This window comes from Channa argus, chromosome 24, assembly GCF_033026475.1.
Source record: "Channa argus isolate prfri chromosome 24, Channa argus male v1.0, whole genome shotgun sequence".
Lineage (NCBI taxonomy): Eukaryota > Metazoa > Chordata > Actinopteri > Anabantiformes > Channidae > Channa > Channa argus.
In genome coordinates, this window is record NC_090220.1 from 4,837,662 (window position 1) to 4,863,624 (window position 25,963).

The 25,963-nt window shown below is 38.8% G+C and overlaps 1 protein-coding gene across 7 annotated transcripts in view; it reads right to left on the bottom strand.

Moving 5' to 3' along the window:
• ncor1 (nuclear receptor corepressor 1) overlaps positions 1 to 25,963 on the bottom strand; it is a 59,731-nt gene that overhangs the window by 9,128 nt on the left and 24,640 nt on the right. For 5 of the 7 annotated variants that reach the window (XM_067494794.1, XM_067494796.1, XM_067494798.1 and 2 more), the window contains 18 exons: positions 25,781 to 25,882; positions 15,671 to 15,801; positions 14,582 to 14,877; positions 12,573 to 12,638; positions 10,578 to 10,714; positions 10,368 to 10,461; positions 8,322 to 8,769; positions 8,099 to 8,210; positions 7,585 to 7,762; positions 6,753 to 6,920; positions 5,028 to 5,194; positions 3,367 to 3,481; positions 2,884 to 2,969; positions 2,569 to 2,734; positions 2,350 to 2,475; positions 2,183 to 2,266; positions 1,833 to 2,083; positions 157 to 457 (listed from right to left, as the gene is read on the bottom strand). In XM_067494794.1, coding sequence (XP_067350895.1) covers positions 157 to 457; positions 1,833 to 2,083; positions 2,183 to 2,266; positions 2,350 to 2,475; positions 2,569 to 2,734; positions 2,884 to 2,969; positions 3,367 to 3,481; positions 5,028 to 5,194; positions 6,753 to 6,920; positions 7,585 to 7,762; positions 8,099 to 8,210; positions 8,322 to 8,769; positions 10,368 to 10,461; positions 10,578 to 10,714; positions 12,573 to 12,638; positions 14,582 to 14,877; positions 15,671 to 15,801; positions 25,781 to 25,882 — 3,028 coding nt within the window. The remainder of the gene's footprint in view (positions 1 to 156; positions 458 to 1,832; positions 2,084 to 2,182; positions 2,267 to 2,349; positions 2,476 to 2,568; positions 2,735 to 2,883; positions 2,970 to 3,366; positions 3,482 to 5,027; positions 5,195 to 6,752; positions 6,921 to 7,584; positions 7,763 to 8,098; positions 8,211 to 8,321; positions 8,770 to 10,367; positions 10,462 to 10,577; positions 10,715 to 12,572; positions 12,639 to 14,581; positions 14,878 to 15,670; positions 15,802 to 25,780; positions 25,883 to 25,963) is intronic. The other 2 variants (XM_067494793.1, XM_067494797.1) reach the window with 2 other exon arrangements.

A 25,963-nucleotide genomic window follows, 5' to 3' on the forward strand; every position in this document is an offset into this window, starting at 1 on the left:
TAATGTCTAGTCAGCCAACAAAATAACACGATAACCACCTAATTAAATTCTAACACTTGATTGTTGCAACTGTAGTAATAGGTAGTAATTAGGTATAGTAATAATGGACAAGCAACATAAAGTGCTCATTTGGAATAGAATGTTTAGGGAATATACCATCTGTACCACGTCCCAGCATGGGGGATCCTCTTGAAATGGGATTGGTGCTGTAGTTGACAGGGGTTCTGCGAGCGTTGGCATCCTCATACATGCCTGGGCTAAGCTGGGATTTGCCTGTCTCTTGATGTGTGGAGCGCAGGACAGAGGTGGTGGAGCTGACCACAGATGTGTGGCGAATGGCCTTGTTCTCCTCGTATTTGGCTCGGTCAATGGGTTCCATGCCGTGGGGAAGCTTAGGGGGACTGGTGATAAGAGACTTGACATTGTGCTTGATAGCTGGCTGGTTGAGACTGTGAATCTGGTAAATGTGGAGAATAAGTCAGTTGTCAATTCATCAAGGAATATCAATGGTTGCCACCATTATTACTTTGAGTCACAATTATATCTTAACCTTTAGTCTATTTGGCTGTTTTACAGTACAGCAGTTACGTGCTTACACTGAGATTTGCTTTAAGAGAAATAACCCACTTCCAACTTTAACCTGTTCTGTACCTTATAGGTTAGCTGTAAAAGCAAGAGCATAACAAATGGTTATACCAGATAGAGTAGAATCTGATATTAGAAATGATTAATTAGTCAACAACTGCATGTCATGAATTTTTTTTTTATTATTTTATCAACCACATTTAATAGATGGGCGAAGCTACATCTTGGCTACATAACTTAATAGATCAGCAAAGATTGGCTACATAACAAAATCTCCTGTCTGCATTACAGTACAACAGCAGCACAAAGAATATCCTCCAAAACTAAGTCAAATCTTCTCCAAGTCTGAACACAACCTGAACATTATCATGAAGGATTTACTGGAAGACTGACTTAGTCTTATCGCAATAAAGTAACAATTAAGAGGGAATTTATTCATCCATATTTAACAGCAAAGCCCCACATAGACTCAATAATATCTCTATCTATTAAAATGAAACTAGATTTAAGAATAACTATTCGTTTAAAAATAATAAGCATCAAACCAGTCACTATTACTGATCCCCGCCTTCCTCTTTCTGCTGCTGATGGGAACTCTCTGACTGGTACAGGGTCCTGGCTGGTTTGGGAGAGTGGGGGCTGCTGTGTCAGTGTCCACCAGAACTTGCCGCACATAAGGCTGAACGGTTAGTACATTAAGTACTACACAGCTTTATGTAAGTTCCATCCCTAGCTCTAAGCATGCTAAGGTGTTCATAGCAGTTGGCGATTACCTAACAAGTTTGCTGTTCGCTCATCCACAGTCATGTGTGGATGGGAGCATTTGGGTCCATTTTTTATGCACATCCCCAAACAAGCTCTGATGTTGTCGGGTCGGTATGAGGAGTTTGTTTTGACTTTACCTGAGATGTCTGCTCCCTCTCTGCTGCAGACAGGAAGACTTGCTTGAGCTCTGCCCTCACTCATACTCCAGAAGTTTATTTTAATATTTGTTAATCTCAGTAGGTTCTTGAAGAATTTATAGCCCATGATGTGGGAACACAAATACCTAGATTTGTGTGTATCAACACAATGTGTGCACTGTGTAGTAACTTCTTTTTATTGCCCCAAAATTGTCCCAGGTCCTAAATCTTTGTGTTCCAGGTGCAATTTGTACTTTCCCTGGGATATCATTAATTTCAAGCCCTGATCCAAAAGCTTAATGTAAATGCTTCCCACAAAAGGTCAGCCCTACAAAACCATCTTACCTGAGATATAGAGCCCTCCATAACCCTTCTATCGGACATGTCAGGGGTTTTGCAGATGTCTTGGCCAGCCAGGTCTTGCCGGGGGATCTCATGAATGGAACGTCCCATCTCCTTGATAGTATTAACACCCTCATAGGGTTTGCCTTTGCCAATGCCACCTTCAAAAGAGCGGATTGGTGGGCTCTCTCTCTTTATCTGTTTTCCGTATTTCACTGCATCTTCATAGGTCTCAGCAGCAGTTCTAGGTGTTCCTGAAAAATGTTTGAAAAGTATCTTACCTTGTCTCTTTTATATTATGCTAGTATTAATGCACAAGATATGATAATGTGTAAAGTTTTACAATTCATTACCTTGCATAATAGATCCAGCGATCAATGGTCTTTCCTTTGAATCTCCATGGAGACCTTCTCTGGGCAGGGCTCTGCTAATTAATCCTGGGAAGAAAACAAGCATAGTCATCCACCTGATAGAGAACACGCCATCTAGGACACATAATATGCAAATATGCAAGCAGTACCCTCAAATGGAGCACCTTCCCTGCCAGGGTTTCCCCTCCCAATGGGTCCTTCCATCATGTCATAAGAGCGTTTCATCTCATGGCCTGTCCTGGGGCTGCGGGTATTTTCTCTAGGATTCTTGATAGCTTTTGTACACAAACATTCAGGATCAGTTTTGTGCTTGTTGAAAAAAAAAATCCACAATAATTATTCGCTACATAAACAATCAAAGCCCTTACCATCAAAGGAGAGGATGTGACCACTCTTGCCTTCATAGATGACATGGCCTTTACTTAGTTCTGCCCTGGCCTTGTCTGGGCTGCTCAGGTCCTCTGTAGCAAGTTTTGTGATTGTGCCCTTCAGAAGATCAGCAGCAATGCTGGACTGAGGCAAGGCAGGTGTGCCCTATTAAAAAAAAATAAATAAATCAAAGCATATGCACCCACAATTATATCACCAAAGAAAATGTATATTATGCTACAGTATTTGCCATTTTTCCATTTGCTGATTCTATAACTTAGGAGTATTAAAAACTCACTGCATTTAGACATTACCTGAGTGATTGATCCTCTGAAAGCCAGACCCTCGCCCACCTTTGCTGGGTTGCCTCTGCCATCCTGTATGGATGAAGCTGCAGGACCTTGAGAAATAAAAGAAGAAGAAAAAGAGTCATGTGTGGCTGGTGCAGCCTAGTGGTGATGAACCAAACACTTTCACAATGTCAATTTAGGTGTCAATTTAAGTATACAAGGAAAAGAGGATGCACCAAAACAAGTTTATATCTGGTTGTGTTCTGATTTTGTTCTGACAGTAACCAAGTCCATGAATGACAGTGGTACCTTTTTGAAGTAAGTTATTTATAGTTTGAAACTAAATATATAGATTCCTGGAGATAAAAGTACACAAACTCATAGTATCAGTCTTTTATTCAGGTACAGCTTCAAGTCAATACTCTGTATTGGTGCCATCCCATATGTTGTGGCAGGAATACGTCTATCAGAGTATAAGGAGAGTAATGTGACTGTCTTCTGTGCTACCAGGCTTGTTGGGATCCTGCTGCCGAGGCAGACCCAGAGAAATGGAGCCCACAGTGCTCTTGGTACCCTCTGATCCAAAGACAACATGGGACGGTAGGTATGTGCCAGGAGTTCCCTGGAAAACAGGGACAAAGAATACATGTCAAGGTCATGTCACTGTGTTCATGAAAACAAGAAAACTGTCATGTGATGTTGATGTTTGATATGCAAATTATTTATAAACAGTGATATGAAATTAAATGACAGTCAATATAGAAACTTATCATCGAGTATTAGCTTTCTTGACTAATAAATTTTTTTTTTTTACAATGTCTTTGTCTGGAGGCGGTGTATGTGAGAATACAAATGTCTGAGTGAGACACTCAGGAGATTGCCTGGACTTTATCCGACAACACCCCTAGATAAATGTGTTTATTATGTGTGTGAACCCGTTCATAGGGTTCACTTGTCTGTCCGGAATTGTCAGGAAGATTTAAAGCAGGCAAATGGGTATGTTGAAAATGTCTGATAGAAATGAGTGATGAGTTTTTTATGCATGGTTCAGATTTGCTGTATATTAAACATCATTTCTGCAGCCTAATTTTTCTATTATGTTGTGTCTCTTGTAGCTGCTGATCCCTTACTTAAATCAAGCAGAGTGGACGCTTGTAAGTTGGAAGATCTTTTATTATGTGTTACATGTGTGAAATGCAACTCCAGACAATGTATGGACCTGATTTCTTGGGACATGGTCTGAAAGTTAATCTCTTCATGTCCTCTCTCTCTACATCCATAAATCTCCTCTTTGCTCTTCCTTCTGCCTGGCAGCTCCAACCTCAGCATCCTTATCCCAATATATACATGGTATACTCTCCTCTGAACATGTCCAGCCCATTTCAATCTGGCCTTTGTAATCTTTATCTTCGAAGCATCTAACATGAGGGGTCCCTCTGATGTACTCATTCCTGATCCTATCAGTCTTCATCATTCCCAGCGAGAATCTCAACATCTCCAGCTCTGCTTCCTGCCTTTTTTTTTTTCCCACTACCACTGCCTTTATCCGCACAACTTTACAGGTCTCACCCCTGTCTTTAACAACTTTCCTTCTCGCTGATAATCTTATCACACACACACACGTGACACTTTTCTCCACCTGTTCCAATCTGCTTGCACACGCCAAAAAAAGGCCTATGAAATTATAATTAACGAAAATCTGCATCTATTTTAAAGCTGCATCTCATTTATATGTCCCAAATCAACATTTTGGTGTTCATGCACTGAAGCTTCTGACATTCTTGTTCTGTTTAACCCAGTGTTTTTGTTAAAAAGTCAAGAAAATGTTTCACGTAGGGTTTAGGCTTACACTTCAAATGTTTTAGTTTAGTACTAAAACAAACCCCTAGCAAGTTACTTGGGAGAGAATAACTTATAAGAAGATGGGTTTTACTAAGATTGTAATAACTTGATACATATCATGCATCGCATTAGCAAGTACAGTTAAGTTTGCTGATTGATAGAATATTGTTCAGTGTGTCATGGTTTCTGTCGTGTAAAATGGTTCAAATATTTTGATGAAATGTTTGTTTGAGAGCTCATATTAAACCAATGATTTAAGAGTTACATATGACTGAACTGATTTGAGCCACCTGAAAACCAATGCCCCCATCCCCCTGATGTCTTACCTGGGAGATAGAGCCTCCTTGAATGAAGGAGGGCTTGTCCGTTGGCTTAGTGGTTGGAATGAGTGGGGGAGGAGAGGGAATGTTGGAAGGTCGACTGTGCCTACCGAAAGGCACACGGACCCCATCTGTCATACTCTGGACCAGCTGGTTGGGAGCAGAGTGAAGGACTAGTGGGGGAAGAAAGAAAAAAAAGAATATATATAAATATTATGAAATACCTACATAAACTGCAAGCAGATCTTGCAAGACAAATAACCTCACATAGTAACCTAAATCTAAACCTGTCTTCCTAATGTCCTCTGCATGCCAAATATCACATGTCCAGCCCAACTAGCATAGGGGTTCCATTAAGCTGAACTTCCCATCAAAGAGTGAATGATAAAATATTCAGCTTTTTCTAACCGACTTCAGTGAGTGGTGAAGCAAGCAGAAGACCTCAGTTAATAGCCTGTTCCTTAGCCTGAGGTAACCTTGGCCTATGTCCACTGCTTCATCTCCTGGGAAAGCTGAGTAGATAAAATTGATCATAACACACATAATAACACTGTTTAAAAATCAAAAATTCAAATAGCAGTCAAAGAGTTTCTCAGGCAGGCATGGACATCATCATCCTGCCAGTCTATAAAAGGACAGATAAGAAAACAAGCCACTCTATGATAAATTTATAAATCCCCTTTTCAGGGAGACCATGTGTCAAACATTAACATTCATGCTGCGGATAACCCTCACAAACAACAACCTAATTTGTCAGGACATGAGAAATACATTAGAACAAGTTTGAATGTTATTTTCACAAAAAAGGCAATATTTTAAGTTTTGCATTTGCTTCCTAAAGCAGAAAGTACTAATTCTGTAAATATACGAAATTAATCTAGCTCTGTAAAATATTGAGAAACAAGAGTACCTCCATGATCAACATCAATCCTGTGTATCGTTTTATTCTGCCCCACTTAAACATTACTTTCCTCTAGCATCTATAAAATTGTGGAAGTCCTGTGTGCTCCTTTATCAGCTGGAGTAAGTTCTCTTCTTCTTATGACATAGATGTAAAGTGTATCTTATAATGCATTAATAAATTACTGTAAGGGACAGAGCACCATAATAGAGGGATTTAATGTATACATATGTCTGAATTGCATGGTGGATTTACTCGGAATATATCCAAGGTTAAAAAACAAGCAAACTGTTGGATACACACAACATATGCCTGGCTCTTGTTTCATGTGAGCACCTATTAAACAAAAAAAAATTTGATACCTACATAGAATTTAAAGGATTACATAAATTATTCTCAAAATACAATTATTAGAAAAGCATTCAACTCTAATATCAAACAGAGAGGGCTCAAAGTGTATTGCAGATGTACCAATACACTAAATAAACACATCCTGTACAAATCCAATCTGAGTACATATCTCTTTGGATGGGGAAAATACAAAAGTACAATTACATACAAACAATTCTCCTTCTCTACAACTTCAAGTGAAGGTAATGAGGCAATTCTACAACCAAATAAACAAACTGACCATTATAAAATGTATAAATGAAATATGAGATTGACTGTAAAAAGTATATTGCAGTACAAACTATACAATTACGCTGTCAATGGTAAAAAACCTCTCAAACACAGAAAACTCAATGGGATTTATGCCACACTAGTGTATATCAGCGAGGCAAGGGAGGAGGCAAGGAGAGAGGGTAAGAGATGAAGATGTGTGCTTTTACCTGGCGGTACACTGTAGCGGGAGGCACTGGGGGTGTTGGGTTCAGGCTGGGGTGAGGCCTTGCTCAGATCCCTGGGGGAAAGTCTGTAGGGGGAGCCGGGCCGACCAGAGTGGGTCTCCTGGTCCATGGCCAGCTTCATGTCATAAGGCATGTAGGATAAGAGCTTACCTGTGGTACACAGGCATAAGGACAAAGGGAAGACAACCACTATTAAAAACAAGTACTCAATGGCAGTGAGCATTGAGCTAACCTAGAATTCAGGGGCATTTACAACTAACACCGCCATCTGCACACATCCACTGTACCCACGTAATAAATATCTTTGTGTCAAAGCTCAATAGCTGACTTACAGCCCCTATGCCTTTCACAGCACTCAAACGTGCTAAAACCTTTGCAAAAACTGAAAACATAATACTGTCTGCCTGGTGACTTTACTGCTTTACCGTCTGAAGCTAAGTGGCTGAACAGAGCTAAGTGTCCTACTCTGACATGCTCAAGCCATAAAAACTAAATAAATAAGTAAATAACACACCATAGTCCCTTTCTTCATCCCAAGGCATTTCAGAAGAAACATCGGTGCACAGTTCGACTTTGAGTTTGCATCACAGTCAGTTAACTTTTTTGTCTTGGCTCAGGCTGAACTACATAAGGACAGTCTAGAGCCCACTCAAACATGTTCCTTTTTTTGAAACTGCATGAAAACTAAATGGACCCTAAAAATGCATTAGCTCTAAATAGCCAACTGCTAGCAGCAACATGGGGTAAGGTTGACAGAGCCAAGAAAAGGAAGGAGAAAGGGACAGGACGGAATGGGGATAGTTTTACTTCTTACCATCTCTGTCTAAAACTGTGGGGCTGCAAGTGTTGAAACGGTGTCTGCGCTCAGAATCTCCCTGATCTTGCCTCTGCTTTTCCTCCTGGTGTGCAGAATCATGCGCAGCTTTGATCTGACGTTGCAACATAGCAAAACCACTGATGGGCACCCCACCAGAGCACAAAGGACCAGACACCTAGTTAAGGTAGAGAGGGAAAAGGTCCAGATGAGTTGGAATAGCAGATATGAACTATCAGAGAAATTGACCAATTTGACTGGGACCTAAGAAAGTGTATAGGGAGCATTGACCAAATCTCAAATAACACAAGGGATAAACATAAAAGAAAAAACATAAATGTAAGGCAATATACATATTACACTATTACTTACTACACTATTTTGGTAGATAAAAGATTTGAATTTAAATGTACAGTTAATATTGTCAGTAAAGCACATTATAGAACCTAGAGTTTCTAAGTTACCAAATGACTCATAGTGATCGATGAGTGGTATGTTTTTAACTGTGACTAACCATGGCTGGGATGGCAGCTGCACGCTGCTGAAGCTGCTGGATGTTAAGTTGAGTTTGCACCAGCACAGAGCCTGAAGGGTTGAGCAATGAAGGCTTTTCCATAGAGAAAATTCTACAGAGGCACAAGAGAAAATGTTTCAAAAACACTCATGTCCTGTTTCAGTTAACTATTGTTACATTCAAACAGCATGGAAACATGAAGAGTTATTATGCAAAAACACACCTCTGTCTCTCAGGCTCTGCTTCTACATCCTCATCAGCACTGCAGGTGGCGCTAGAGTCATTATCTGAATTCAATTCCTTCTGCCTCTCGATATGATCATCCTTTTCTCCTTTCTCTTTGATCTCAGGCTCCATCTTGATCTGAACATCACCGGTCTTCAAGTCCACATCCTGAGGTTCAGTTTTGGGATGCACAGAGCCTGTATAGGAAGCCACCATGACCTTTTCCTCCTGAGATCCAGTCTCACTCTCTGGGCTTTTCTCCTCCTTGACACAGAGTTCCCCATATGAGGGCTCAGGGGCTTTTCCATTGCTGACTTGACCCTTGTCCTGGTCAGAGCACTGAGCATCTCCTGCAGAATTGTCTGGCCTCTTGGAGTCACCACACTTTGAAGTGTCAGCCTGAGAGGGGGAGGGGGCACTTTCTGTATCAGAGCTGTTGTCGCCACCTGAGGGAGCATGAGAAGATTATTTAATATATGTCCAATAAGACACAAAACCCATTTAAAATAACATGCCAATTGCCTTATAATTAAGAAATAGAGGATGAGAAAAATAAAATGGATAATATAAATATAAACATGACATTAAACCACATGTGGGGATGGTCTACCATTTTAGGAAGCCTTACATCCTCATCATAAATCTTAATAACCAAGGACACACAACTTAAACTGATGATCAAACTTGGTAACCTTTACTTGGTGCATCAAATGTCTGTCACGTTTTACTTCAGCACATAATTGCTGTACTATGAATGTATTTAACCTACTGTAAAGACAAATGTCCCTGAAATGGAACAGCCGAAAGGAAAAGAAGAAGTATAGACAAGTGTTGTCTACAGTATGCTTGTGTCAAAGCCTGAAAAGATATAAAAATAAATAAATAAATACAAAAACTAATCTTTTACATACACGTATTTAGGGTATCTCAAATGGCTAAACTAAAAACATATAGTATGTCAAATAAGACACTGATTTTGTGAGACAAACAGCAATTCACATCTAAAAATCCTACATCCTTACAACAGAAATTTCAATCTAAAATCTGCCTCTGCTGGTTTGCATACTGTCTACCGGTGCAGTTGTTGCCATAGTGATGGTAGACCAGATGGTATGTCTACGCAAAAACAATTTGAAGATGCACGAAATGTATCAAACAAAAATCAGAAGAAACATTACTAAATATCCAAATACTAAACATCACAATGTTTTCTAAGTGCACTTTACCACAGCTATACTAAGGCTGTATGTCACCAAGGCCTCTAAAGAGCAGTTTGGGTTTGCATGAGATGAAGACAAAGTCAAATAAACATGACAGAAAACCTTGTGACCTCCTGCTGTCGCCACTGTTATCTTGGGAATGAAGTTTTGCTAAGCATTGCCATTTTATCCAACAAAAACAATATACTAAATCACTTTGACGCTCAAAAGACAAAATGTTGTTTGCCAAGCCAGCAACAATTATAATAATCCTATTTCCATATGTACTAAAATGTCTTTAACAGTGGATTGCTTTCCTCATTTCCAGCAAAGATTAAGACTTCTGGAACAAAGAGAGGCAAGCACACTTGGAGTCTTGTTGGATCAAACCTGTGAACCTGCACTTTGTGTTCAAAGAGACTTCCTTGAGTCTTCCATTTCAATAACTGGTATGCAACAGTTGTCCATGGATTCAGAATTCCTTTATATATTTTATCTTTACCATTGCTGTTTTTTTCATTTGATACCTTTTTTTCTTTCATTAAAACTACACTCTGCAGAGAATAAGCACAATACAAACGCAATTCCATCTTAGCACTGCACTTAACACTATCTCTCTTTATCCTTGTTACTTAATACTTGGTAATATCAGGCCCAAAGCTTCATAACTCTTAAGCAAGGACAAAAATTGGATAAGAAAACCTATCAGCCTGGTGCGGGTCCTTGACCCAGGTTGCCCTAAGACTTGTACCTTATGTGAATAGAGAAAAAGTGCAAAACAAATATGTTTGGGCGTGTTATGTGTGTTTAATGATGAGCACATGCTTCCTATCTGTCTCTCTGACCTTCACTATCATCCGCATTGTCCTCCTCATCGTCGGGTGATGCTGTGGCTAGCCCTTCACCTTGAGACCTATCAGCACGAGCCCGCCGTGTATCCTGGAAAAACACATCCACACAAAATAGCATCTTGCATTGATACATTAAAGTTCAGTGACCGTTTAATTATCTAGCATAACAGAAAACAGAAGCAGAAAGAAAAGTGAAAAATATACCTGCTTATGCTGCTGGAGCAGGTTGTCCAGGTTGTGACGTCGCTTGTAATTGAAATAGAAATTCTTGCATTGTGCCTCACTTTTGGTGCCCACCATTTTGGCAATGGCTGTCCAGTTTCGGCCATGCTCAACAAGCCCTGACACAAAACAGAAAGACAATTCAGTATTGAAAATTTGCTAGCTTTTGACACTGGATAGAATGCGAATTAATAAAGCTGAAATTATTTGTCATGTGCTACATTATAAGCTAATACATGTCAACTAATTTTATGTATGTAAATAAACAGCAGAGTGGTATAGTAAAACCAATAAATTATGATTAGTCACATACATACAAAACTGAATAAACATGCATTTGTGCTGTATGATTAAAGTAAGTTATTTCCTTACAATCAAACACTGATGCAATTACAACAGCATGTGATTCTTTTTTGCTGCTGCAATATGACACTGTACTCCTGGTGTCCCTGTTGCTACAGTTGTTAGTCTTTCGAATCAAAACTAACACATAGTAGTGCTCACAATTAGCTGTAATGATCAAAAAACTCAGACATTAGAGAGTCTCTTCTTTAAGCACTGTAACCCCTATTGCTTCCCCTCCCTTCCAGCTCTACTGAGATGAGGGACATTGGCACACTGACAAAACCCCACACAGCTAAACAAAAAGCACCATTACTGCTCCACTTAAAATGAGGGCATTAGGGCTGTTCAGAGTCATTATGTCTTGTCTGAGAGTTATCAAGACAATCCAAAAATGTCCTAAGGGGTGGAATTTTGTATTTTTTTTACAGACAGACACAAAGGTGGCACATAACAAAACACACAGTTTAACCTCCTATCTCCACATAGCCTCATATGTCTTGACCACTGCAGAAATTCCAACTACCACCTATAAAATTATACATAGAAATAAAAAACTTCAAATTTGTATTATAGATTTATCATGGCAACAAACATACTGTGCAAACAGCCTTTGCAAAGTTAGAGGTGTTCCCTCATTTTTAATTTCTTAGTGGGATAGATACTTGGCATGACAAATATTAAATATGTAAGCAGTATCTCTGTATAATACAAACTGATACAACACTAAATAAAAATAAAAAAGCCAACTTTGTGGTATTTGAAATAAATTTCTTGTTAAGTCATTGCGGAGGGGTTGATTGACTTTTATGTGTGTAGCTTTTCGTGGTGATGTACTATATGTTTTATGATGTAAAATTTACTAGTTATTGTATCCAAGTACAAGTAATGTACTTGAAGCAAGTGTCTTAAAACCACATCTGAATGCAAACTAATTTGTTTACTTCATGCAGAAAAATTACACCAATGACGACCAAGCTTAAAAATAACAGTAAACAGCCATATGATAAAGAAGTACGTTATTAACACAGAGGCTTATACAGATTACCAACCAACAATGACTTATACGGGAACTGTGTTTAATGTGTGTGCAAATGTTCACAAATCTCACATACCCAGAGTCAAGAGCCTTAATTAATTCACATTGATACTTTTCATTTACTCCTCTAAACTTATTGTGTTTGGTACTCAGTGGACCCTACATAAACTATACCAACAAATACAAAAACAAGAATAAATGTGCTTGTGCAGTGTTTGAATATGACTGTGATCTTGGATTAAGCCACAAATGTCACGTACCATTGCTTAATAGATGACTTAATACAATCTGAGAAGTCAGCAGTGCAGTGAAAAGTGGAAAAAATACCTGAAACCCTTCAATAGTCTATTGACTAATACAATAATAGTTTAAACATCTTATACCAGCTGTACACTTTTTTTGTGTGATTGCATTTGCACAGTCATTCCAGATTTTTCATTTGTAGAAGGGACCAGCACACTGAGGCAACATCACACAATATAAGGAATAGGAGAAAGACAAGGAACAAAATAACAAATAAAAGCAGAGGACGACAGCAACACCGAAAATTAGAGGGGGAACAGGGAGGTAAAGAGTGAATGAAATTAAAACACTACCTTTTTTGGCGACCTCCATCTCCTCCTCGGTCCAGCGAGAAGTTTCTCCAGTTTCACCAGCACCAGCTAAATCATAAAGAAGAGACACAGCCCCATCAGCTCAGAAAGAAAAGAAGAAGAAGAGTAGCAGGGACACAGCCAGAGAGAGAGAAAGAGAGTAACAATCCTTGCTTCAGCAGTCGTCTTCTCATGGCCACTAATCTAATAATCTGTTTACATTCAGGCTGCCGAGACCTGCTCCCTCACTTACACTCTAGCTCACTCTCTTCCTCTCTCCTCCCATCCCCTTCCCCAAAGCCCTTGCTCTAATCCAAAGGGGAGGGCCGTGGTCAGCTGATGTAGCACCAGACAGTAAAGGAGTTGAGAGCCGTGCCTCCCTCTTTGGGAAATGGCCTTGGATAGAGACAAACAGAAAGAAGAGCCAGCCCACAACTTCCCCACCCATCCTACTGTGACACTGTGCATTTCATGCACACTCCTCCTTCCTCCCTCAGCTTTGTTACAAAGTTCCACGCCACCTACACAAAATTCACAGAAGTACATAGCTAGTGTGGAGGGGGCCAAGTGAACTCTAGCCCACTTTCCTCCATGGCACAGAGTGAGATTGTGTAAACATTCAGACTAATATAGCAGCAGATGTACCCTTGACATTAACAGGAGCCTTGCCCCCCCCCAAAAAATTACAAATAGACTAATTTGCAGTATTTAGGAAGCACTTACCAAAGGTTACCTGGCCACACAGTGTGTTACACATAGTTAAATGTCTTCTCGACTAGGCTTCCTTTTCCTGTGGCAGAATTAACGTGTTCTCCTCGTGACACGTTACACCCCTCTAGAGTGGTCATTAATCTCTGGGCTATGAAAACACTGCCTACAGTGTAGCATCTCAGCTAATGACATACCTGCACACACATCTACCATGCTTTTAAACAAGCCCCCCCTCCCCCTACTGAGTCAGCAGCTTCATGGACTTGGCTGGCACCACCGTAACAGAGTGAGACCGACAGATAGCTGCCCTTTAACACCTGGCCTACTTATTTCTAAGAAACACCAGAGCTGCAGGGGTTACAACAGAGCAAGCAAACAAAACGTGCACATTTGAAGGCACACAGGCACGCACACACACACACAATGTAACCACTAAGGGAGATTACAGTTGACACAATCATTCTTAAACCATGATATCCCGAGAGCAGGGCCAGTAAGGTCAAAGGGTTGACAGAATGGAAGGGCACACTGTAGAAGGTTAATTAATCACGTTATAGGGAAGACCTTGCATAAGTAAGACTACTGAAAGAGTTCTATTTCAGCAGAAAGCAACACCAGAGCAGGTGGCACAACACAGCTACAAACATTTAATTAATGATGCAGATTAATGCCAAAACGAGTTTAACATACAGTCCCCTGTATACCTGTAAACCCGAGCTGACAGAGACTGCAATAAGTAGAACAGTGCGTGACTGAGTACCATGACAACGGCTCAACCAGAGCAGTGGATTGCCATGGTGATGGACAGACTACAAAAAGCCTCCTGGGTAAAATGTAGAGCCGACTATAAAAGCTTGAACCTACTGAACCAAATGTACAATTTAAGGTTAAAGGTAGCTATGTATGTACACATTTTAAGATGGAAAAAGCATTTAAAGCTATATTCAAATAGCTCTTTAATCCTTTCTTAAGATTTGTTTCAGCCATTCTTACAGCTCATAACAACAGTCTAAAAATGACAACTCTTGATTTCTCTTAAGAATAAAATGAAAACATCCCAAAGCTATTTTAGAAACCATTCCAATTGGACAACATCTGTAGTCAACTGAGAAACTGTGTGTTTGTTTGTTGTACTAACTAAAAAAGTTAATTAAAAAACTCATCAGGTGCAAAAGGTATATAACCTAGTGCAAAACAGTGTAAAGAGTAATAACAAAAATAAAATAAGCCAGCGAGTGTGTTTCTATGTTGCAAAAATATATTTTCAATAACTTCCAGGGTCCATACTCAAGAGGATTCACCTTTATTTGCATCCATGTTAGCTACTGGAGTCTGGGCTTTTGCAGGCTCCTTCATGGCCTTCTGCGCTAGATCGGGTTTAGGGAGCTGTGGAGGATCTGGCAAGGCAGGCTCAGGGGCAGGGGGAGGTGCTTCCTCAGCGGCCACAGATGCAGCCTCATTGGCCATAGAGCGTGTGGTGATCCTTCCCTTACGGCGTCCCTGGCTGTTGGCAGTCTTCCTGCCACGCGGCGTGTTTTGCTCCTTTCCGTCCTCGTCCTCCCCACCGTCACACTTGTCTTTGTCCTTGCCAATGTCCCTGTGGTTTTGGATAGGGTAAAAGACAGCTTTAGAGATCACTGGTACAGCAAATATCCATTCCTTTTTGACTCAGCAATAACAGTCTATTTTTTAAATCAGCTCTTTTCCAACATGACTCAACACACAAAAAACGTTTTAGATGTTGTCCACACTCAAACTGGACAGACTTGTTAACAAGCTTGCAAGCTGTCAACCCAACAGACAATGCTACATCCACTTAATATTTTCTAGACTAGAAACATGTATATACCCACCACAAGCCTGGGGAACTGAAATCCTCTCATTATTGTACTAATGCTAACACTAATACTCATTATTGTATAAAACTAACATTCAATAATAATTTTAAGAGACAACACAAAACCACATTTGCATTTCATTTAAAACAAGGTAATACCGGGCAGCTTAAAGTCATTTTCTTGATCTGTGCCAATGAAGCATGTATGTAAAGCCAGCTTTTTGAATTCTTCACTCATATTCAATGTCAGTAGGTTAGCCTAAGGAGGGAATGCATCATTGACAGAACAAGATACAACCATATGTCTTGTTTATGAGTTGGAAGCAAACTGTTGATATACACAACTGTAAATGCACAGGGTCACTGGCCTATGAAAAGATGAATTGTGGAATATAAGTACCAGCATACAGTTACTATTTACTGAAACAAGTAAGTACAATTTAAAATAGGAAACCAAGACACTTTTTCCTGATAAAAATCTTTATAATCTTTAAAATCTTTTACCTGCAGGGGCTTAAGGTGACCCCAGAAATAACGACTATTCATAACTCACCTAGAATCCTCCTTTTCATCTTTCTCTTCCTCGTCCTTCTTTTCCTCGTCCTCTTTTTTCTCTGACTTGTCAGATTTGTCCTCTTCGTTTTTGTCGTCCGACTTGTCTTCTTGTGAGGGACGTGTTATTTGCTAGACACATAATACAAAAGGGAAAATACTTAAACCTTTCTCCTTACAACATTATGAAAAAAAGTGCAAAGAAATTCAGCCCTTAAATACATCAATGACCTAATCCAGCTGTAACCCCACATTCTTTTGAACTGAAAGTCAAGAGATGACTTGAGAAATTATTTTATGAGTACTGTATGATGCCAGTCTCTCCAATTTAAATGGTGAAGTCTTCCTAATAAGTTCTCTTGATTTTCAAGCAACAAACTGCTGTCTTAGTCCTTAATAATTAACATATGGTGACTCAACCTAACATGTGACTTCAAGTTAGCTCCACATAAAAAAAGAAAACGGCTGCATTAGTGGGGTATCTCATTTCATATACTGGCAAGACCCTGACATGCGGTCTGAGAAGTCCAGTGGGAAGGACAGATTTAGAGGTTTAAAGCATATTGGATGCCAAAACACAGCACAGTGCCTTTTAATACTTAACTGCTGATCAAGGTGTTATCTTTTGTTAAAATGACTGTGGTAATTTTAATAAATATGAAATTCGCATTACAAAATAATCCACCAGCAATGCAACTTCGCTTCATTTTATCTTGAAAGGTTGTAAATCCTCAAGAATTTGTTTTTATAATCTTGCATACATGAACTAAAACATCATCAAATTAATAAATATATGTTTATATCTATAATGTTGTCACTCTGATTGTCCAAAATATATTAGGAAACTACTAGTTGCTCTGCTCTCTACACACAATAGTGATTTTCTGTTCCTCCTTCCTGCAAGAGAGATCGCTAGTCTAATACACTTCCTGAGGTTTCATTCAGATTATTGTGCTTTTTTTTTTTTTTTTTTAGGGAGTTTCCTTGTCCGGTTTGGAGGTCTAAGATGACTTACACATTGCCATTTTAGGTCTTTTACTTGGAAAATATTAAGTCAAGTTAACAGAGCTGTCTATCCACCAACATCATCAGAGCGATGCAATTCATAATTATTGACTGGCTGCAAATTACACTATTGTAATAAAATAGGTTTAATAATACTGTAATAACTACAATGTCTCTAGAAAATAATCACCGTGTTTTGTTTCCATATTAATAGCCTTAGGAAGAAACTTTGTAAAGAAATTTCTAAAATGTTTCAGAAATGTGTTTCAGATAACCTTTGTCTTGTTTTCTTGGACTACATGATGTACTGAATCTCAAACCTCTGTAAAACTGCTGGATGTAATTTAGCACAAGAAGGTGTATTTTTCTTGGATCTCTGACAAACCTCCCAAGCCCTCACAATTGTTATAGAGCATAATAGGACCAACTTCCAGTGTTCTATATTTGGAATCCTTTTCGATAACACTGGAAGAGTGCACAGGGCGCACAGGCTACTGTGGACTAAAATCCTTGGAAGCCTCATAAAAAAGAATCCTAAAGAGAAATATTGTAATACTTCTGACTTCATAGAGTGTTCTATTTTGTCATTGCATTACATTTTTTAGGTTTAATTTCTGTTTAACCCATTACATTTACAAACAATACATACAAACACATGGAGGTTTAGCTTGGGGGCCTTGTTTTAATTTTAAACTAATAAAGATATCTTTAAGAAAAATTACACAACAAATACTATCAACAGATATAAGAGCCTAGTTGTGCACTCTGTGCAGATGGCCTTAAAACTAAGGTATACAATTTACGCTAGCACAAGACTTACAATCAATCTACTCTGTCCTGCCCTGCTGTCCCTCTAACCCTGCAGAGCCCTTGATGTATTACTCTTCATTGCATTACAATATATGAGAATGCTCAAAAACTTCTTATTTAAGCAGAAATCCTTGAAATTCTCAACTCAGTAGCTTTTAAAAGCAAATATCTCTGTATGGTGGTCACTATTTTTCAATGATTTAGACCTTACGTGAGATTTTGACAGCATTTATCCACAATAGGATAAGTTCTAGAGCACATTTCTGCTAAAAAATATAAAAAATATGGCAGAGCCTTAAAGCTACAGCATTTTTGGATGCGCTTTACAAAAGTTTCGAAATGACCAATGGGGAATGTGGCCTCAGCCCTTATTTTGTCTCAGTATATCCCTAAGATGGAAAAAAGGCCCTGAACATGACACTCATAATGAACTTTATAGCATGCTGGAACACAGGAAAACATGGCATATCTAAACCACGAGAAAAGGTTATCTTAATATTTTCTAAGAAAAATGGGTAGAGGCCAAGTTAAAAAAATAATAAAAACAAATAAAAACCAACCAAAACACAAAAGTAAATAACTAAATAAACAAACAATCCAAACAGGTCCAACAGAGTGACTGAGGACAAAGCAACATTCTTTATCACCACTGCTGACACGGTACACCACAGAAAGCTTCCTCCTGCCTGTTCCATGAAAGTGTTGTGCTGGAACAAGTCTGGCTATGCCAAGCCAAACATCCCATGCTGGTACCAGATGGGGCCAAGGAATGTACTTCACTCAATGTCAGAAAAGAAAGAATATATATTGAAATTCTTGTCAACTTTCTAGAAACACCAAGCTAGAGCTCTTTCTAGACTATGCCATAACTACTTTCAGACAGAGGTTTAAGATTATTTCTATTGATGCAGGAATGAGTGGCTGTTTTAGCCAGATGCACACAGATAACCAGAAATCAGAGGAATTTTGCTGCATAACAAGCAAAATTAGACTACGATAATTGAAACAAAAGGGGATTTGTTGCTATATTAGAATCCTATCTACTTCCTACTTGGGCTGGTCTACTAGGTTCATATTCCAAAAATCTGTTTTGGAAGAAACTGGAAAATCTGTTTTCTATTGATAAGACTGCAGTTAATGTTTTTGAGTGTGTGTGTGTGTGTGTGTGTGTGTGTGTGTGTGTGTAAATCACACTTACAACACACATTTGTATTTACATTTTGATGCAGGGGTCTTAGTATAATGTCAGCTAAAAATAAATAAATAAAAAATGTATGTAGATATATGAAACTTGATTTATTTTCTGCAAGCAGCAGTGTCATTTTTGGCCCTCAATAATTCTGAGATCTACCCATACATATACTTCATTGACATGCAGTTCTGTTCGCGTCTGTGAGCACTCGTGTTTGCTTTGGAGGTGGTCAGGAAGCCATAGCATTCCAGCTTCTTCTACTACTGTGTTAAGCGTGTCTACACAGATGTTCTCCAAAACTCAATGTGGACCTGTGGTTCTGTGGTTGTTCAGTGTTTTTAAATGAAGTTCTTTCCTGACCTGGTTTGAATATTTTGGGAGTTTAAATTTCTCAACTCTTTTGCTGATTCACAAAATAGGTTTGTTTTTGGAAATGACACAGCCACAGGTCAATCTTCTTTATCCTTCCACAGAACTCGAGAATCAGAATTTCTCACTCTTCAAATGCTTTAAGCTATTTCACTAAAGAACCAAAAAAAATAAAAAAAAAAAGAGAGAAAAGGAAAGTTTATTATTGTACATAGTTACTATCTTTGCAATTCATTGGGTATTCCCATCATCCGGGGAGAGAAAACGGAATCGTAGTAATAAGGAAAAAGAAAAGGAAATGTATTTAAAACATTTTTACGGAGCATATCCTCAGCAGCTGTTCAAAAGTACTGGGGAAAGGGCGATATTGCTGGCACCATGATCAAGTTCTGTTGGTATGGCGAAGGGGGAGGCTTCTTGCCACCACATGGAGTTGGCAGATTCAAGATGACCTAGGGAAGCAGCTCATCATCTCAGAAGCCATCATTAATATTTAACTCTGCTCAGATGTGTTTCTGCTGGAAATTTACATTTAGTCATTCGGCAGACCAACCCAATTTACAAGTGGAGGTACAAAGCAAGCACAAATCCGTCAGCAACTCAGAAAACATTAAAGCAAACTGCTTTTAGAAGTAGTATTGCTGGTTCATGAGATGCAACTGCATGAAAAAATTCTGGAAGGATTCTTCCCTTGGAGAGTTAGGTAGCTCGTTCCACCATTATGGGCAACTGAGCTTAAGAGTTTTGCTTGGGATCTTTGGTGTGGAGATGAGACCAAAAGATGCCATTCACTGTCAGAGCACAGTGGGCGGAAGGGATTGTAGACCCGAATGAGATAGTTGAGGTAGGCAGGACCTGCTGAGTTGACAATTCTATAGGAGAGAGTCAGAGCTTTAAACCTGATGCAGACTGCTACAGGAAGCCAGTACAGAAATCTAATAAGGGGTGTGACATATGTCCTTTTGGCTACTCAAAAATGAGTCGTGCCGTCTCATTTGGAGTCATCTTGAGGGGTTTAATTGGACATGTTGGAATGTCATTTACAGGGCACCTAAGTAATAAGACAAACACCTTCACAATGATCAAGTAGCGAGCCCTGTGGCACACCGGTAGAGAAGCTGTGAGTGTTAGAAATCTGCCCCTGCCAGGATGCCTTGAAGTTTGGGCCAGTTTGCCGTTTCTGTGTAATGACCACTCCTAAAGCCAGACTGGATGATATCAAGGAGATTTTTCTGAGAAAGAAATTCTAAGAGTTGATGGAAGACCGCTTGTTCAAGGGTCTTGGCCTGAGGTGGAAGAAGAGAGATAGATCTGTAATGCTCAACAAGGGAGGGATCAAGACCAGGCTTCTTAAGCAGTGGAATAATCCGGTCCTATGAGTTAGGGAAAATGACTGTTATGAGAAAATTAATAATGATTGTGTAATGGCTGGGATTCGTGTTGGTGCAACTGTTTAAAAAATAGCGAAGAGCATGGCATCAAGAGGAAAAGGAGGTTGGATGTTGTGCTCTGTCATAGTGGAAAACGAGTAATGGGTTGTTTCATGGAATTACCAAGATGTCTCCATCTGGAGGACAGAATTAGGAGTTGATGGCTGCCACTTTATTAGTAAAGAAGCTGGCAAGGTCATCGGCAGTGAGAAAGGTGGATGGGGGCAGAGGACTGATTTGAAAGTGGAGAACAGCTTTCTGGTATCAGTGGTGTTACTAAGTTTGTCCTGGTAGTTTTCAGTTTTTGCCTCAGTGATGCTGTATGAAAGACACAAGTACACTAATATTCAGCAAAAGCAAACAGGAGTCTTAAATCTGCGCTACTTCCTCTCAGCACTCCTGAACTTGGTGCATTGATCACAAATCCAGGGATTAGGAGCTGAGGGACAAGCAGGTCTGGAAAATCCCTAGGATCCACTGTGAAGACCAGATCGAAAAGGCTAATAATCGAAAAAAGAAAATAAACAGATTGCCAAAAAGTGGCTGAAGAGAGTCTGCGATGATTAAAGGGCCCAAAACATCATATGACCTCAGATTAATTACTAAAGATATGTCTATGTAGCATTAGAAAGTATTTTCTAGAAAAATAGCAGTGTCTTATTTAATAGGTCCTTTTTAGTTAAAGGCTACTAAACTATTTAATGTTACACCACCAATTTGGAGCAAATTTCACCTATTTTCTCTGATGTACAGTGTCAGATAAAATAAGTTATCAAGAACATAAAGAAATAAATCCATAAAATGCCACAATGCATTGCTGCAGCATATAAACACTCTAGTGCAAATGCAGTTGTTTATTCCACTCCATCAATAAAAAACAACATGAGCAAGACGACTCAAGTGCAAGTTCTACTTCTGAAAATAACCAATCAAATAGCTGCATACACAGCAGGGGGTGAAGCGTCCAGTGTGTGCTTGAAGCCACAGTGTGTGTCTGTATATCATAAATGATCAATCTATCTTTGTGTGTGTTTGTGTCTCTTTATTAATTCAAGAACATTCTCCTAGAGTTTTTGTTTTATGTTGTCTAATGCCTCATTAACTTGGCTTTATAACATTAAATTCAAATTAATTCCTTAATACCTTATTATCCTCACAAAAGGCCATACTCCTTAGAATTAACATTTACTCTAGATCTAGGACCACACATTCTTGGCTTGACTGTCAAACTAAAAACCGTGCCTGCACATGTCCTAGAAAAACTATCCTAAAATAGCAGAGAATTACTGCTTACAAGCTTCAGGTAAATACAGTATGTATGCTAAGAAAGAAGTGCAACATAAAATAAAAAAAAGAATGTCAAATAAAAGCAAAATCTATGCTTTCAAAACAAGTGACATACCTGCAAGCTCATTTGCTGGTCACAAAACCCCTTTGCTCTGCTGTGAGCCACAGCTTGCTGGTGTTGCAAATGTGAGTTTACCCTCCAGTACTTCCATAGCAGTAGAGGGGCAGGACAGCACCATAGCAGAGCTCCTTAGAAGGGCTGCCGGGCCACAGCACCACCACACATATTCCAGGAAAACATGTCATCAGGCCGCTTAAGCCACCCAAAGAATTGTCCATCTCACATGCACGTACTAATCTATGTAGGGTCACTCAAGGTAATCCCTGCCGTGCACTCCTCTTTGATTGGCACTCACAGCAGCACTGTGAGTTTTTTGGGCCTGTCAGATGGCTGGGCTCTACCAACTTAGCCGTTTCAAAAAAGGGGTGGCTCTCATTCTTTAACTCTCACACACTCACTCCCTCTCTCTCTCTTTCCCTCCCTCTCCTTCTTGCTTCTCTCTCACAGAGGAATAGAAAAGGAAATGGAAAATGAAAAAAACAACAGCACACATTCAAGCACATAAGCTGCCAGCACTGACTGTCTCGCCGAGCATTTGTTCCACTCACCCTACATTCCACTGCTTGTGCTCACTTTTGTTCAAGTTGTCCTCTTCCTTTGCTCTCTAATGACTCACTCAAACTGCAGTTGTTAAGTCACACTATTAGCTAGGAAATCCAACACATTTTATTTGCATTAATGTAAATTACAAAGAAAAAGCCCAACAACAAAACAACCTCAAAATGGTTTGGAAAAAGAGCCGTTTAAGCAACTCACCTCAATTCTAAAAGGATGACAGTGATCATCATTCACTAACTTTACCATTAAGTAAAATATTTTTAATGTGCACTGCAGATGATAACCTGCATTGGGCATGAACACTGATAACCTGATAGTCTGATATGAATCATCAAATGTGTTTAACTTGTTTTTACTTAAATTCTATTGAGCTACTGGTGGTACAAAACACAAGAAAGGCACATCTGTCAAACAAAACCCACAAGGTTTCTCAAATTCAGAAAAAGCAACCTGTAATTGATCCGCAAAATAAAATGACCATGAACCTTCAAACACCTACAGATGGACATATGTGATTAAGATCAAAAATTAGGGTGTCACAAGCTGCCTATATTAAGTCATTTTACACCCATTTTGCATTGTGCAAGACAGAAATCGATTAGTCCTGCATCACCTTATCACCGGTGTGAAATGAAAAGGCCAGAGCTGGAGCTTAAACATCCATGTAGGAATAAAACAAATCACTTATTGAAGAGTGATATTTGTGCTTAAGCTGTAAGGAGGAACCGCTTTGCCCCCTATGTAATGTTTCACAAACAGCATAGTAGATTTACTCAACACAAAATTGATCTGTACAAAGACTATGGCATCAATGAAGTTGGGAACCCTAGTAAGCAGAAAAAACTAAAAAGAACATTAAACATCTGCCCCAACTTGGGACTGGGTGGTGGTGTATTAGTTTTTGTACTGGATTGTGGTGCAAGGTAATAAAAGGCCCTGAACAACAACAAAAATAATGGCTTAGACTTACGTACAAACTAAAGCCTGATGTTTGGCTGATCAGACCTAAAAGTATGAGACAGTCGAGTCTAAAAACATTACCAATGCCACTGCCCTTTCAGCGGCTTAAGAAAATAATTTAACCTAATTTTTCTTTACAATACATCTTTATGGAACTATTTCGTTTCTTTGCATTATTTGTGTTTCTGCACTGTTGTGTCTATGCTGTTTTTGTCTTACTTAATATTACGTATTGATAAAGTGAATATGTTGGAATCTGTTACAGATGAAGCGGCTCAGCTTGCTGTCAGGTAGTTGTCAGCTGAGAACTGCATGCTATTCAGCTATCAGTGGCCACCCTTCTCCTGTTGCCTGATAGGGGGTGTATGCATTCCAAAGTACACAGAAACCAGTGCTTGACCTGTAGGTGTAACTGCTGTAGTAATTTGTAATTTGTATGTATTTAGGCAAGATTGTCATAGTTGTTGGAATTCTATTGATGTCACCACCACATATAGTTCACAAAAAATTACAGCAGAAACCTAATTAAATGTTATCTTGAATTTTCACCTTAAGTAATTTATTTCTTTGCTACACAAATAAGCTGCTACAACTTTAAATACTGAGGCAGCAGTGAAGGCTGTTGATGACTTAAAGTTAAAAAAAAAATCTAAGTGCATCATTTGTGCATCTAGCAGAAGAAACTCAGCATATAATGCATTCAGGACTATTGCTCTTACTTTATGACTCCAGTCAAGTTTTACCAAGCTTTAGGAAGAGAGTTTTATTTCACATCATAATGCTATAATTAACTTTTCGGCTTATTGTTGCTTAAACCTTTTTTTATTTTTTTTTTATTTTTTGTCCTTTCGGCTTATCCCATGAGTTCAGAGTCGCCACTGTCCGCATGTTGATTTGGCACAGTTTTTACGCCGGATGCCCTTCCTGACACAACCCTCCCCAATTTCTACCGGCTTGGACCGGCACTGCAGAGCTGGGGAGGGGAATGGGTCATGGGGGGTGGTGTTTTTCCATTTTTATATTTATTTATTACATTTTATTGTATTTTAATTTAAAATATCCAACAAAGCCTGGAAATAATGTCTGAAAGTTTGTGTGTGGGGTGCATACAGGTATACTGAAAAATGTTTTTGGGGTTAGAGCCAAAATAAAATTTACCTAGGCAATGTTATAGTATCAATTAACTGCAATAATCTTGTTTTTATCTGTTGTCTGGTGGTTGGAGAGTGTTGGAATAAAACTTTATTTACATGGTAAACATAACTCCATAAAAACTGTGCATTTGATGTTATGGCAGCGAAAAGCTCAATGAAAGGAGACCTCGTTAATGGAATTCAAAAGGCAACACCAGCAGTTCTTTGGAGTTTTGATAGCAATGTCAACTGTCTTTGTTTCCTCGGAGATGCAAGCACATGTGTTGGCTTTGATAGTCAAAAAGCTGGCTGCAGCAGCAGGTGAAGCCTTTGAAGTAAAAATCTAAAAAGGACATGCTACTTCAGTGATATGAAAATACCAGACACCCTAATCCTCTCTCTCTTTCCTATACCTAGGCTTCACTGTTAAAGAAAGTAACGGTCTCTCTCAGTTGTAGCATTAGGCTTCTGTTAGCAACCATGTGTGATGGAACATGCTGCATGGGGACTTTAAAGCATGCAGGTCACTTTTGATTTTGAGGTGTTCTGAGCCCAATATGGAGTTATTATGAGTGGGCCTTATTTTCTTGTTATAGCTGCACAGCTTGTTACTCTTTACAATGCTTACAATATGTAAAATATTAACAGCCTTTCTACTTGTGTTTTTCCTTTATAAATATTACACATATGGCTATAAAATCACTATAAATATTTTATGCATCCATAACTATAATCTATCCACAATTTCCACTCAGTCACCTAATCTCTCATTCTCAATATATTCTTAAAATGTACAAAGTGCTGTTTAATTAAGTTACTCTATTTAATCTATATTGACTGTATTTAAAATATACATATTATATACTTTACAAATAATTATTATATTTATTAATGTGTGTATATATTATATCATTATGCACATGTGTAAACAAAATATACTGTCAGTCTGATGAGAAGACAGGTTTTACAAAAGTTAAAAGTGCAAACTCAGCATCTTAATTGATAACATCTCAAAAAGTTTCCATACTGTTGCTGGAAATACTTCTGCTCCTCTATTAAATGGTCTGATCTAAAATATTAAACCGTTTTACTGGTTGTTTTTATTTGAACTCATACTAATATTTAACACTTTTATTTTATTCTATCCATGAAGATAATCTACTATAATAATGTTTTTAAAAGCATTCGATTTAGCGAAAGGCGTTAACACATCAGGGACAAATATTTAACAAAGTTTGGGATGTACCTGGTTCCTTCCCCTTCGTCTTCCATAGTTACGTCTCACCAGTGTCTTATAGTTGTTGTTCTTCTTAGTTAGGTAGTAGTATAGGACACAGTCGGCAACACACTGAAACAAATAATTTGTTTTATTTCGATAACCTCAGATCCTAAAACCAGAAACCACATACCAGGTTTATTATTATCATCA